The sequence below is a fragment of the Takifugu rubripes genome, chromosome 2 (genome assembly GCF_901000725.2).
Source record: "Takifugu rubripes chromosome 2, fTakRub1.2, whole genome shotgun sequence".
Lineage (NCBI taxonomy): Eukaryota > Metazoa > Chordata > Actinopteri > Tetraodontiformes > Tetraodontidae > Takifugu > Takifugu rubripes.
This window is the reverse complement of record NC_042286.1, coordinates 6,073,655-6,089,283: the sequence shown is the minus strand read 5'-3', so window position 1 is coordinate 6,089,283 and position 15,629 is coordinate 6,073,655. Positions and strand designations below refer to the sequence as shown.

Sequence of the window (15,629 nt, the reverse complement as noted above, 5' to 3'; positions counted from 1 at the left end):
TACGTTCGCATGCACTGGCCTGGAGACGCGCACGTACACATCCAAGGGGGCAATGGAAACATCTGGAGGAGCTCATCCAATGCACAGACAAATGTTTCCTGGAGAGCACCAAAGAAACCATCAGAGAGGCTTCAAACAGCCCGCCACTGCTAACACAAACATGCACACACATGTACACACACACAAACTCACATGCCTCCCGACTGCAGAGGTAAAGGCCAGATCAAATGAGCAGCAAGAACAAAGAGCGTCTTTTTTGGACTTGGAGGTATTGCAGCACTTAAGGTTAACTCTCTGAGCGCGGGGGCTGACTTTCATCGCTGCGGGAGTTTGATCTACACAATCTTGGTGTGTATTTCCCCCTGGCAGGGTCCACAGCCCACCAGGAGGCCCAGCGACGGCGAGCCAGGCTGCGCGGGGAGCTTCTCGCAAAACAAATTTAGCATGTTTAGCTTTCGCCGGGCGCCAGTACACACATACATGTGGACTGGATGTAAAGAACGGCGTATGCATAGCAGTAGGAAGAAAATCAAAGTAGAAATAGTCAGATCTTTGCTATAAAATAAAAAGAACAATAAAACATCAGCAATCTTTTCAAAAGTATCAGTAAGATTTTGTGATGCAATTTCAAGAAAGCATCACAATCCACCTTAAACAGGCTTCCTCTTTTCTCTGCGTCTCTATATCTGTCAGAAAGAGAACCTACAGTTATTCATTATCACCCCCTCTCACCTGAGACCTCACCTCTTGCCTCCCCTCGCGCTCTACTTCCTGAGTCCCCCCTCCCCTCTACCCACTGGGCCCTTTCACCCTTCCTCTCCCCTGCCACCACCCATCTCTTCACACGTTCTCCCCTCCCTGCCCCTCCTTACCTCCTTACCACCTAGTGAGCACATTTCCTTACTCCCTCCCTGCCAACAAAGGACGAAGAGGGGGGGGGGGGGTGAAGCTTTTACTCATTAGTGGATGGCCTTTGCCCCTAGGCCACATTTTAAGAGGCTCTACTTGACTCCTGACATGGCCGTCAGCAATCAAAACATGCGTGTTCAGCGCACGCGGGCCTGGAAATCGGTGCGTATTGATGCTTGGCTGGATGTGTGTGTGACAGCGGTCTGACAGGAGACAGACAGGTTCACAAACTACTGCACAACCTCTGCGGAGGTTCATCTGTCACCCGACCGGACGCTGCAGCGTTGCTCACCTACAAAGGAGATGGGCTCCTTTCATTCATGCCCCGACCTCGTTATCTTATCACGCGTGTTGACTCGTCTGGAAAGGCGGGGAAGACGCTGAAGCTCACCAGCTCAATGCTACTTTAATTGCTCGCAGGAGTTGCTGAGGTTTCCTAAAGCCCTGGTGTGATTTTGTGTCGAAGACAGGAACTTCTTGGATCTCTTTTTCCTGAACACACTCACGCCCACATAAGGCACACACCAAGGGTTTCCACACAATATCAACTGGTTGGAAGGAAGTAGAAGAGAAGCGTCAAGTCGAAGCTGTGAGCTAACCCCAGGCTGTGTCCTGCCCAGGTCAGTCTTTTAATGAGGAAGCTGACAGCATACCCCCCAAGGCAGGGTGCTGCTACTGTAGTAATAGCCCTTCATCACTGACAGATTCATGCACCCTCCTCGTTTGATGTGGCTGTCTCCTTCTGCTTCGGACTCACCTAGCCTGCTTTTAGAAAGTCCTCTTCCGAGGCAAACTGGGATTTTCAAAGAGCGGCGAATGTGCTGTTAGGGTCCTCTTTAACCTGTTTTACTGTGTGTGTAAAATGACATACCTCTGGCTGTCTCTGACACTAATATAGACATGTCTGCTCCCATTATAGGAACAGAGGGCTGCTGTTGAAATTTTCCAAATATTTTTCAAAATGAAAGTTATTTACTGGGTTACCGTTAAAGGTGGTTTAACCCACTGTTTTCCTGAGAGTGTCGACTTGCATTAACCCTAACTGCAAGACTCGCCTCAGTAATCCTGAATTATTGTGGAAGAGCCTGGATGGTGATGCTGGAGAAGCACCTTTACCATCGATGTTTGAACCTTGAACCTGATTTAATAAATCCAGAATAGAAATTTGTTGCATTTATTTACAAAGAGCACAGAGCAGGGCAGGATTTAGCTTTTAGCTTTTAGCTTCATCCTGCTTGTGACTGAAGGTCAGGGTCATTGTCTTTGCCCATGGAGCCGAACAGAGAAAAGGGTTTACTGGAACTCTCGTCTCATAACTGTCCCCCATTCAAGCCTCGGTCCAATTTTCTATCCTCTACATCAATGTTTAGCATAAGATCCTGCAATACCAAAACACAGAGCAACAAGGGTGACATGTGGCCACCAGACTCCTTCAGAGGATTTTTTTTCCTTTCCACCCCCTCCCCTCCACCACTTTTCTTCTGAAAACATTGTGTCCCATGGCAGGAGCAAACACGCATGGCCATCTCTCCTCTGAACCTGTGCGTCAGGGCTCCTCCTCTTCACGAGGCCCATAAGACATCCAAGAAGTGGAACTCAGAGCCAATGAGACAACGGACCTTGACGTTGGCTCTCTGTGACCTTTCAAAGGTATTTTAATGGCCCTATCTGGCTTCTATAGACATATTTGTAGCCGTAGGGTAATTTTGAAGGGGAAAGCAACCAATCCTGCTTGAATAGGGTACCCTCTAGTGCTTAAAGCCTTTTATGGCTCCCAGCAAGTGTTTAAAAAACAAAACTAAATCACAATTAGTACCACGTTTTCACACTGGTCAGGTTATTACAACCTGTCTCTGGTTGAGAGGAACCACACATAATTAAGCCTCTTTATGATTACTCCACTTGCTGTAACAATTATACTGTAGCTATTAATTTACCCACACATTTACAAAGACTCAGAAGTGGCAAGTTGTGTATTTTTTTTTAATGTATTTATAGTTGGGAGGTCTGCGTATAGCTATCCTTCATCCTGCCGCCAGCTGTTGGAGTTGGAGTGTTTGCCAGATGATTGCTTTGCCAAACATGGCTATTTACTCATATCTAACACAGACAATGTGCAGCAGAACTGTTTCTAATTTTACATTTTATTTTTACCTATATGGGGGACAGGACATTTAACTCATGTGTCCATGTGTCACGTGTCCTATTACTCCGTCTTAGACCGCTAATCCTGTTTCTGAGGTGAACTGAGGCAAGAGAAGAGTAGATGTGAGTAGAAATGGGAGCAATGATACACATATAATTTGCCAGCATTTTGCTTACTATAAATAATACTAGTAATGAAGTTGTAGCGAGCACAGTTGCCTCAGAGGGCTCTGGATTGGTTGGAGACTCTCATCTGTGAGTGTGTGCGAGTGAGGGGAGTGTGTGAGACCCGTGTGCTAAGTGCTGTGCAGTGTTACACAGTAATAGAGTGATGAATATAAGAAGTCCAGGAGAGAAAACTTTGCAGCTTTGTGTTTGCTTTGGTCAGTCTCCCATGAATGCACGACTGTCGTATCCAGCCCCAACTCTCTAACCTGGTGATGACAGCGTTATTGTAGCTGGCTCCCACCAGACAACATTATATAGGCCCTGGAGGTGCACAAGTGAGAACCAGACTCTTTTCACCTGCTCAACCCCACAATCGGGAGTCCTCGGCCGTTGTGTGGGGTCTTTGCTGAGCTCTTCATGTGCCTCCCTCACCGCCAAGAGCAAAATACAGTAAACATTTCAGGGAGTTATTGCCGGGATTTGATTAATTACATGCAGTTTTGAGTTCCTGCAATGCATCCTTTGTTCCCAGAGAAGTCACACAACATTAACAAACTGTCAAGCTGTGAACTGACATGGTTTGTCTCACTGACTTTTTGTTGGTTTGCTCAACATTCTGTGTGTGCGTGTGTATGTGTGCATGAGAGCGAGAGTGCTTTTCTGTGCAGCTGAGCGAATGTGCATGAAGCAGAGTAAAAGAAAGGGACAGTGATACGAAGACAAAGTAACAGAACTTGACTAAATTGAGCACTTGTGCATAAATTGACATGTGCAATTAGTGAGGTGTACACAATCCCCCCAGTCTGTTTTAGATCTGGAAAAGTTGCCTAACAGCTTCAATATGCCCTGTTGTTGGCTTTGGTTTCAACCTTAAATCAGGTTTGACCTTGTTGAATAATAGTACTGGTGAAATTCCCTCTGTTCTTCCAGCTTCATGCAATATGAGTGCAGACCCAGCTTGGCTCCGGTGGAATCTGATGAATGGGTGAAATTTTGACCTGACAGTGGCTTCTGCAGAGTGGCCAGAAGCACTTTTGGTTTTGGTTTCCTGTTTAGATGGTGCGTAAAGATGGAGCTGGCGTCACATCTGGAGGGCCCGGCATTCCAGGCCTGGAACCTCTCTTTCTCTCGCTGCTTTTACTGCGTGTCTGTGTTTCACAAAACAAAAGCCAGCAGCCTCTATCACTTTATACCTATGAAGATTGGCAGGTCAGCAACTCAGCTGTGGCATCTTAGGGGTTAAAGACAGCTGCCAACATCTGTAGCTTTTAATTGTGAGGCCCAGCGAGTCAGTGAACAGCATGTTGGAGAGGGGGCTGGCAGGATCACATATTTCAGCCAAGTGTTCACAGAGCAGTTTTCCAGCCAGCCATGTGGACTCAATGATGGCGTCCAGGGGAGCGCTGTGCTCATATGAAATATTAAATCTGCTCGGCCCCCATGTGTGGACAGACCACCTGCAAGCAAGCGTGGCGTGCGGCGAGCCCGGCGATCAGATGTCCCTCAGCAACACACATGCACAAACACTGATGCATGGAAACGGGCCTGCCAGCGTCCCCAATAAACCTACAGGACAGCAGATGCTTCGGCAAGGAAAAAAAACTGGAGTGAACACGCAACCATTCCCCAGTGATATAGAGCGTATCTGCAGTTTGTCAGAGGTGACCAGAGAAAGCACTGGCTGGGCACTGAAAAACATTAAGCCGGCTTTGAAAATCAGCCAAGAGGACGACGGGTGCCTGTCGACCGGGATCCCCTTCAGGGCCTCATTCATTTACACATCACGCTGTCGGTCCTCAGCCTCCCTTCTGCTCCCCAAAGGCATCCCAGCCTGCCCAGATGTGCAGCTGTTTATGTGGAGTCGGGCTATGCAAGCAGCTGGACTGAAGCTTCACATCCCCAGGATGAACAGACGAGGTCGCATTTTCTCCCAACTTCACTCACGACAGATTCAATCCTTGTTTGCTAAGCGACAAGTATTTCAAATCACTGGCTGGCGTCGAACCCAGCAGTCGGTGGGTGAGAGGCAGGACTACACCCTGGAGAGGTCACCAGTCCATCACAGGACACACACTATTCACTCACATCTAAGGGGTTGTTTAAACTCTTTAATCAAACTAACGTGAATGTTTTTAGACTTTGGCAGAAAACTGGAAAGGCCTCAGCAAGAAAAATCCTTATTGCTAGATGGCAACTGTGCTAACACAACGATTGTTTTCAACAATTTTAAAAATTTCTTCACAGTCTGACCTCTGTGAACCATTAAACCACTTGACTGAAACATTAATCTTTCCCTGAAGTACGTACCATCTAGATTAAGTTTGCCTATTATGGTAAATTATAATGTTATGTAGAAGTTTGATTTGTTCACCATCGCTCAGGTAGCGTTAGAATTCTGTCCGTTTAATCCCATGTACAACATTATTTAAAGTCTGGAATTACCTCTTCCCAGCAGCAGCACATAAGGCCGCCATCACCGCTCGTTCTAAAGACATTAGTGACCTCTGTTGGTTGTTGTGTATCATTGATTCTCGCACAGCTTGATGGGGCTGGCTCAGACAGATCATTTTAAATAACTTTGATAAATTCGTAATAAATGTTTAGAGTGCCCTGGAATGTTGTTGAGGAAAGATAGATAGAACTAAGAGTTAGACCCTGACATGTGGCAGAGTAGCTGAACACAAGATTCACCTATTTTTTCATTTAAGCCCGCACAGGAAAAGCAGAAGGTGGATGGATGGATGGATGGATGGATGGATGGATGGATGGATGGATGGATGGATATGTGGATGGATGGATGGATGGATGGATGGATGGATGGATGGATGGATGGATGGATGGATGGATGGATATATGGATGGATGGATGGATATATGGATGGATGGATGGATGGGTGGGTGGGTGGGTGGATGGATGGATGGATGGATGGATGGATTTTTCATTTCAGAGAAGTGTTCCTGTTTGGCCACAAGATGGCAGCAAAGGATGCCTTCCTGAGCGGACCAGAACCAGGCACCTGTCTTGCATGAGTTGAATGTGCAGCCTGGTGTGTGCAGGACAAATGGGAAGGTATGTAAAGTCAGCCATGTGTGCATAATGATCGTGAACTTGATCACAATAGAAATCTAGTGCTTATTAATTGTATTTGGCGTGTCGTGGTCCTAATATACACGGAACTCAGGAAGCCCATTCGGTCCCCCTGAAACGCGACATTGGCTTGCCCTTGGAATAAATTTGTGAATGAGTCGAGCTTCTCTATCTCCCCCCTCCCCCTTAGATGTATTCCTCATTCGGATAAATGTCACGAAATGGTTTTCAGCATTGGAGAGACTGATTCTGTCACTCTGTTGCCTTGGAGACCACAAATCAATGGCACCGCGCAGCAGGATCTAATGAGAAAGGGTCGTAGACACTGCTGGCGTCATCCGGGCTGCGCTCTGATTGGCTCTGACTGATAATAAGCTGTCATTGAGGTTTTTCTAGACGGGGGGTGTGTCCCCGGTCGGCGGAAAACACACGCCTCTGTGATAAAAAGCCCGCGCCGCCCGCTGTGACGCTCAGACGCGCAGGTTTGACGAGCCGAGTTGGTGTCGCGCCGCACAGCAACGCTGACCGCACAGTTCCGTTCGCTTTGCGCGACAGCCGAACTAAAACCGAGGCTGTGACAAGGTTCCGTCTTCATCATCAACATCAGCAGCAGCAGCAGAACTGGTCGCAGGTGTGAATTCATGTCTGTTTGCTCCCCGCTGACCTACCGGTGAGTACGCGCGTCTCCACCGCAGCTGCTGCTTTTAGTCCATCGGCTGATTTAAAGTTGATGTATTTCTGACGGGGAGGGTTCAATCACAAGGTGATTGCGAGATTGATAGCCTAATTTCTTTTACACTTGTTTTTTTTACTTTTTGTAAACAGCTCGAAAATCGATTTTATGCTGCTACACGAGGTCTTTTTTTGTATATAAAGGTCATCATGTTCACGCAGTCTTTTTCAGATTTTTCATGTTAACTGCGTCCCTCAGTGACGCGTTATCCTCGTGTCCCCTCCATGCAGCAGGTGCAGTCTGGATAAAGATGGATGCACCTATTTGTTTCAGCCGTCTAGTTCCAGTCAGACATTTGATCTGCTGTCACTTGTTTTGAGCAGACGGTGGTTGCTTTCAAAAGTTGTTTTGTGACTGCTGTTCAAACCTCAACGTTGTTTTCAACCAGGAAGTCCAATAGTGGAAGCACATTTCTTTCTTGCTTTCTTTTTCTTCTTCTTAGATAAGCTTGTGCTTCAGTCCCACAGAGCTCTAAACGATATAAAACCTCTTTTTTAAGAAAAATAAATTTAAAAAATCTCTTACGTTGCAGCTGTTTTCTGATACTGGGAATGAGGTAGACATCCTTCCCCTCACAACACGTACAGAAAACGACTGTGGCGTTTAAGGCAACGCAGTTTTATCTTCAGTCCAGCATCATCCTTCGCACCAGAGCGGTGACACTCATGTTTCCAGAGTCGGATTCAGCAGTCAGGAATGTGGATGCAGCAGCCCCCCCCCCCACCGCCACCCACATACCTGCAGAGTTGTCTGACTTAGCTTGGCATGGAACACACACAGCCATGCCCTATTGCACTGCAGAAGATTTATGCTGGTAGTAGCAGGTGCGGGATGGTGCCGAGGAAACAAAAGATTATATAACGTGTGTGGGGGGGTCTGCAAGGGGCCACTCCAGGAGGGGCCTGTGCGGTCTTTGAACCCAGTGTCGCGCTTCAGTATGAGGAATATGGTGACTTTATAACACGGTTGAGTCGATGTTTTACAGAAGCCGATGCGCTCGTTCTCGCTGGGTTTATGTGCAGCAGCTGCCACAACCACCTGAGGGAACTTAAGTCGTTTCCTGGCAAATTGTCAGCTATTAAGCAAAACCAAAAATGGCGATAAGCTCAACTAATCCTGTCGGTGTCTTTGGGATGGACTGTTAATGACTCCATTGAACGTGCTGTCAGTCTGTTCCCTGACGCACTGTGACACTAAGTAGCTGGTAGGACTGCGTGATCCAGAGCGGGTCGGGTGGTTAAAGGTTGCCATGGGGCCGGTCATGTGAGGTTTCACAGGTAGGATGATCCAACTGCAGCGGACATGCAGCTCTCTGTCCCAGTTTGAAACCTGAAGCAATAATAAGTGTGTATTTGTTTCCTTCCAGGTTGACACACACACATACACACACTTCCTCCTCATTGTGCCCCGTTATGTTTTATTAGGTCGATGTTCTGTTATTCTTAGCCGAGCAGGATGTTTATACAATCCCCTAACAGAAATATGACTGGCAGGACCTGAGTGTTTATCTTTCCTTTGCTTTCCTCTCTCTTCCTCATTCCTCCTCTGCTCAGGTTGACACTTATCCCTGTCCTCCTCTTCCAGTTTTTTTGCATGCCTTCCTCACCCCACTTTCATGAGGAAATAAGTTCCATTGCAGCCCCAGCTGACCTTGTTTTTCCATGTTTCCTTTATTTTTGGACATCCAGGCATTGTTTCAGCCCAGTATTCCATCGCCTCTGACATAAAGTAAAGCTTACGGTCGGTCCATCAGATTCAGTTTTCACTTCGTACATTTTGTGTTAACGGAAAGTGAATCACAATGATTGCGTATCACAAGCATAAAATATGAGCAATATTCTGTTGGCAAAAATGTATTTAGGATTCAAACTAGGTCAACCAAAGCCCACAGATCTCTAGGGGAAAAAACAATGATGCAAGGTTATGAGCGAACATCAGGTCGTGTTCTATATAGCAAGTGACCACACAAACCTCACGCCTGTGGCCTCTGACCAGAAGGCACCAGGCTCAAAATAGAGCATGAGAAGGCCGCTCGGTGTCTTGTCTCGGTACAGGGTGTCTTTCAGTGAGAGGTACCAACTTGATGTCTTTTGTTTGAGGCCTTCCTCCAACAATACTCCACAGCAAACGCACCGAAGGTGAATCAACAAAACCCTTTTTGCTCATCTGAAATGGAAAGTTTGGGTCTGCTTTGGTGGAACTAAGTGCATCGAGTTCCACCACAACACACCCCCAGCAACTCTCTCACAATGACTGTGTTCTCCCTTGCTGCCAATGCAACAGCGCATCACGCTGTACTTAGAAATGGCCACCTCGTGCACACCGCAGCGAGAGTCTGCAGCTTTGCAGTGCCTTCACACGGTGCCGATTCTGTGCACGCTGTGATGTGAGCTGGGCAGAAACAAAACAAACTTGGTGGAGGGGAAATGCATTGCTCTTTTCCTTTTGCTTTCTCTCAAGAAAAACCTCCTTTTTTGTTTCTGCAGACCAGTGTTTGTGCCCAGCCGAGATATGACTGAGGTGATGATCAACAGCACCCCCATGGAGGACATGAGGCTCAGCCCCAGCAAGGACAGACTCACCTTCCAGGTAGGATGCATAAAAGCAGCCGCGTCGCATGTTGAACTGCTCATGTTAACCTTGGAATGTGTGGGCATTAATAATAAACAGACAGGTTGGATCTCTAACATGTGACTGGAAAGTTAATGAAGTCAGCAGCCGTTGCAGCAGGCTAGGCTCATTTCTAAGGGGGCATTCGAGGTTGTGGCTGGTTCTCAAAAAAAAAAAAGTAGCACACACCTGGGAAGTTCTGATTTCCTGCAGCTCGTCTCAAAATTAAACTGTCGCTGCAGAGACATGAGAGAAGCAGCCATCAGATGATCTTGACAAGGTGTTCCTGCAGCTTTGTTTCACTGTCACTTCAACAGGGGCTGCATGGAAACTACTTAAACACACAGCCGCCGGCTTATTCCACGGTCACATTTTGTACCAGAGTTAAGACATTGCATTTTAATATAAATTGATATTTAAGAATGCATTTAGTGTTTTGGATAGGAGGTCTAATGGCTTCATTTTAAGTGGTCATTATTAAGTAAAGACTACCAACATATCTTTAGGCAGGTTCTTCCTCCTCAGGCTTTTACTGCTCACAGTTAAGAGGTATTTCCTGTTGAGACACATGAGGTCATACAAAATTGATGCTTTCATACAGCTAATACAATAGCCCAGTTTGCACCACTGTATGGGGATGTGGAGGATGTCAACTGACCCACAGGAAGAAAGCCAACTTCCCCCCAGTTCACACCCCAGCTGTGAAGCTGTCCTATGTAGATGAGTGGATCTGGATCCACTCTTTCCATCCAGGCTCTGTGTCCCGTCACCTCCACCATTTGCCTGGAGGCCCAGCCAGCCTTCCAGAGAAGCACTGTGATGCGGCGCTTCCGCCACTTCCCCCCGCCGCGGTGCCAGGAACTTTGACTCAAATCCTGACCATTATGTTCCATCTGTGCTTTTTCATTCAAATGAATGAGACCCAGCACCAGAGATGGGATGAAGGAAACGGTGGCAGAATTATCATCTGAAAAGGCACTGCCATGAGTCATGACTGCGGTGCACGATGCCTCAATCACTAAAAACATCTTAAAATAGCCGCCGTTGTGCCTGGGCGATGTGTTATTGCCCGACGTTACCGAAAGAGAAATAAGCCGTGACACATGTGTGCCGGGTATCCAGCGGGAAGGTCGGCTCTTGCCCAGCTCTACTTGGTGCTGACGCGTATGAGGTTTGGCGACGGAGGCCAGAAAAGGCTGATGTGGGAACGTACAGGGGTGCAATTGCACGTCATCGCGCAGAATACAAACACACGCAGGATTTCATAACCCGACAAATACACAGCAATATTTATAGCTCGCTAATGCGTTTTTTTTATTTTTTTTTATTTTTTTTTTAACCTACTCCCCCTTGTCATCCATCTCTTATGGAATTAAGTGAAACACAGACACAGCTGGATCTCCTCCATCTCCCTCATCTTCTCTCTCCTGCCACATCCAATGCTTTCTTTCCACTCGGCTGTTTGCCCAGACAGCGATATCAACCCCTCCCTCCCTCCCTCCCTCCAGTGTCTTGGAGTGAAATATGCAGGTCTAAAAATATTCATCCACTTTATCCAAACAGTTTTAAAAAAAAAAAAAAATCGAGTTCTACGGCCTGGAGTTCCTGAGAACAGACAGGCTGGGATGTCCCGTCTTGCCAAGACGGAATGTTTGCCTCGCTCGGGTCCGGCAAACATTTGTGTTGCATGCTGTGGGTTTAGCGGCTAACAATGCAGCTAAACAGTTCTGCATTGGTTTAAAACTGTGCTCTTGTATAATATTCCCAGCACCGAGGCCGGATGAGTTTGTAAGCAGAGCAGCTTGGCACAGTGCCTCCCAAAGCATTTAGCTTAAACAAGATGAGGCCTCTACTGTAATTCTCTTAACATGCGTCATTTACAACCACTGATGTTCCTGTTCCTTTGTGAAGTTGTGTTTTGGCGGCTGGCACGCGTGCAAAAGCCACCTTGTTGGAGGAATGCGGGCTCTGCAGTTGCAGATATGCCACCAGGATCTTTGAGACATCGCTTCCCGTTACAGATGTTTTGTCTGAAGATCACTTCCTCTGTGGTTGTTTAGCCGTGTAACGGTGCCTTCAATTAACCCCAGGTTAATTGTGTATTTAGAAATATGCTCGCAAGTAATTTCTACTTCTACTGCAGGGGTTAGCTGTTGGCTCGGATTAAGCTTGACTGCAGGATCTTGGACCGTGAATTAACTAGCTTTTCACCCCTGTTTCACCTCCTTTTAGATATTCCCAGACCCTTCAGACTTTGACCGCTGCTGCAAGCTTAAGGACCGCCTGCCATCCATTGTGGTGGAGCCAACAGAGGGAGAAGTTGAGAGCGGGGAGCTTCGCTGGCCTCCAGAGGAGTTCCTGGTCAGTGAAGAGGAGGAGGAGGATGAGCAGAGTAACGGCACTATCCCAAATGGACAGCCAGTACAGAATTCCCAGCATTAGTGGCAGCACCCGGAGACCGCTGCTCCGCCTTCCTAGACATCTGCTAGCCTTCCCTACACTGGTTCCACCGCACCTCGGCACCCAAACGGGCTCAGCCAGCAGATGGACATTCAGCATCTCCTGATTCCTGCAACACCAAAGCATCCCGGTAGTGAAGCAATACAACGTCGCCCAGTAAGGGTCCTCCCGGACTCCCAGTATGACCAGAAAAGAATGGACACGCACGCCTTTGACCTGTGCTTGATTTCCAACATGCCAACTGTCATGCGTCCCATCCCGAACCGGACGTCCTGCTGGATGGCAGCAGACTGGTGAGCCATGGACAACTCTTTCCCTGTAGGGGGCGCTACTTTTTCTCTGCTTTTACATCCAAACAGCTGGCATCATTACCCAAAAGACTCGATGCTCACTCACAGAACTGCTGTGGTACCCGCGGCGAGTATCGTCTCCAGTACAGTGTCCATGCCGTTGTAACCTTTGGATCGCTATGTTAATTATTGTGATTGCCACTGCTGTTCATAGATTTGGTCTCTGCCAAGTGAATGTTTTGTAATTTTGTCTTTTTTACATATACCGGTATATGTAATTGGATATAGTGTAACATGCTAATGATCACCTCCCTCCACCCAAAATGCACGTTTTTGTTTCTTTTTTGCCGATCATTCACAGGAAGAAAAAAACAAGCCCTCATAAGCGAGCAGATAGTGAAACCATGCCCCGCATCTGCTTCTGTGATTAATCTATTGTACAAAAGTTCATAACGCAACTCCAGAAAAGTCATGCATCCGTCAGCCTCCTGTGAACCTCCTGGGATGACGAAGCAGAACGGGAACAATACAGAGACCCGACTGACACAGGAAGGTTATTGTTCGAAAGGGCGATGCTGAGTAAGGGCTGATGACCTTTTGGCCGGTGGGGGAGGGATAAGCAATGTGCTAACTGACAGAAGGATTTGTAAATACTTGTTCCAGTGAGGTAATGGCAGAGGCCTTGTTTGATCCTGTTTTTGTATTTGGGGAGTTGGTTAAGTTTTCAGAACTGAAAGTCTTCCTGTTCTTTTGTTTTTTAAACGGCCTCACTTCTGCAAAGTTCACTGAATTCGAGGTATTCCAAATTAAGGCAACATTTAACCCCACATTTAAAACTCTTAACTTTTCCATGGTCATTAATCTTGATGTTTCCCTAAAGATGTGTAACGGGAGATTATTTAATGCTAGTAGCTTTGGTCAGTTTTGCATCATAGTTCCAAAACATGTTTGCTTTTTTTTCAAGTCACGTATTTATGGAGCAAAATTTGTCAGGTTTGTGCAAAAGAGTTCACGTGAAATGCTGTTGTGTGACTGCGTTGTCTGTTCTGTAGTTTCTCATTGAAGCGGCGTTAGGGCTGCGTACGGAACATCTCTCTCGTCTGTCTCTTTTTCTTTCGTTTTTGTAAAGCTCAGGGAGACTAGTCACCATCTTTCTCTCTCTTTGTATTTAGATCACTTTTCTTTGTTTTGAATATAAACAGTTGTAAATAAACATTTGAATTTGCTATCAAAGTGCTGTGCATTTTTATGGGCAGAAACGGTTTTGCTGGGTGGATCGGTTGTTTTCTTGTTCATGAGAAACTCTTCCTTCCCTTTCACCTGTGGTGGTTAGTTAAAAGCAGTCACACTTCCTGCGTTGCATCGCTCCCATAGAAAAATCTCCCTTCGAATGCAGATGCACGTATGAAATGTGTAAATATAGAACCCAGAGCAGGCTACATGCTACTTCCTGTCTTCCGCTTGCAAGCTCGGTTAGCATAAAATACTGTTTCCTGTCTGTAAAGTGCTTTGAAGTTGTTAAACTGTTTTAAGGACTCCGAGCAGAACTGTGGAAAATATCAATTTGACCTAACATTTTGCTTGCATTTCATTGGTATAAAGACTATGGAAGAGACACGTAAACATCCACCAGAATAATAAAAGTGGAAAGGCTCTAATGGGGAAATTGGTTGATTTACAGGAATAAACAGAAAGCTTTCAGATCAGCGTTACAATGGAAACTTGTCAGGTGATTTGCTGTTGTGTACTGTACCAGTGACCCTCAGGGTCAAGTGTGATTGCCTCATTCTGGAAACAAGCTCTCACTCCCTAAACCGGCTGACACGGCACTTCCAGGGTCTTGGACTAATGCACTTCCGGGAAGGTGAACAATGAAGTAACATTCTGTTCTGCTTAGGTTTTCTTTTAAAAGTGCAAATACCTACCAGCTGATCGCTGTGGTCAGCCACAGTCTGTCCAGCCGGAGAGCTGATGGTTTCTTCTGAATCGTCCAGAACAGGAATGTCATTTATTCCTCATTTAACAGCTGCTCCTTGATCTCACTGGAAAATGTCATGAGATCATGGAAATAGGGACTCATAAGTAAGAAAAGGACCTAACCGCGCTCCGTAGAGATTGGCTAAACTTGGCAGCCACCTCCAAAGTCATGTGACGTCAGTCTGGAACTTCTGACCTTTGCATCGTCCTTGATAAATTGGTAGAGATACGTACTTTGTTTTAATAAAGAAAGGGCCTGTGTTTCTGTGGCGTGGGGTGAACATTAGCCTCAAGCATCTTTCCGTTGCATTTTGACATTTTTAGAAGCTCTTATAACTCACTGGCAACTGGGAACATTTGCTGGTAGACTGTATAGTGGAGCTGGTAATTAGCATTTGTCATGCCATCTTGTTACAGAATTAAGGGCATTGTTCCCAGAGATGCAACGTGCAAGTTAGCAAACACAAAGACAGCAAACAACATGACCACATGAGCTCTTTTAAAGCCTTTTTGCAAACAGCGCACACGACAACAAGAACTAAATGTCACAAGTAGCAAGGGAGGGGATGATGTTTGCTGTGTGTCTGCTGAGCCTTATTTAAATAGCAATTTAATCCCTGAAGGATCTGCAGATCCTGGGCATGATTCAGCCAACACCTCAGGATGAGTTTGCACATTGATCCTTATTTTCCTAAAGGAAGACATGTTCAAATGTTTACCCACCTGTAAATAAACGTATCCTACAGTAATATACAAAGGAAAATCCCTGCATGTTTGTTCTTAATCCGCTTAAAATGTCTGTTTCCCAAAATAACTGTCTATCCTTGATACAGGTTGCAGTTTTCTTTAATCATATCTACAACCACATCTGAGAAATTGTGTGTGTGTGTGTGTGTGTGTGTGTGTGTGTGTGTGTGTGTGTGTGTGTGTGTGTGCGTGCGTGCGTGCGTGCGTGCGTGCGTGCGTGCGTGTGTGTGTGTGTGGCCGTACATTAAACTGTTGTCAGAACCCTCTGAGTGTAGTCACTGATAGCTCTTCTAGCTCAGTCTTGGAATTCTTTCCAGTGGAAACAATCCCATGGTTGATCTCAGTGTGTCAGCGGAGTCTGACCTTCCAACCCCCCCCAATTCTCCCCGACTCCCAACTATAGTCCATGTTAACGATGTTTTGCTGTCACTCCCCTCAACAAGGGCTCCCGTCAGCCTTCCATGCACCCATAACCCCTTTTTTAATCTGTTATGTCGTGGAGA

General features: G+C 46.4%; 1 protein-coding gene across 1 annotated transcript; it reads left to right on the top strand.

Moving 5' to 3' along the window:
* The first annotated feature begins 6,763 nt into the window (after positions 1-6,763).
* Positions 6,764-13,635, top strand: lbh (LBH regulator of WNT signaling pathway). Its single transcript, XM_011618670.2, has 3 exons — positions 6,764-6,979; positions 9,529-9,631; positions 11,885-13,635. Exons 1-3 carry the CDS (start codon positions 6,951-6,953, stop codon positions 12,092-12,094), a joined length of 342 nt encoding a protein of 113 aa, XP_011616972.1. The 5' UTR covers positions 6,764-6,950; the 3' UTR covers positions 12,095-13,635.
* Positions 13,636-15,629: the final 1,994 nt, after the last annotated feature.

Coding starts and splice junctions, on each gene's coding strand:
- lbh (XM_011618670.2), top strand. CDS start 6,951: ATGTCTGTTTGCTCCCCGCTGACCTACCG. Junction 6,980..9,528: donor TGCTCCCCGCTGACCTACCG/GTGAGTACGCGC, acceptor TTGTTTCTGCAG/ACCAGTGTTTGTGCCCAGCC. Junction 9,632..11,884: donor AGGACAGACTCACCTTCCAG/GTAGGATGCATA, acceptor ACCTCCTTTTAG/ATATTCCCAGACCCTTCAGA.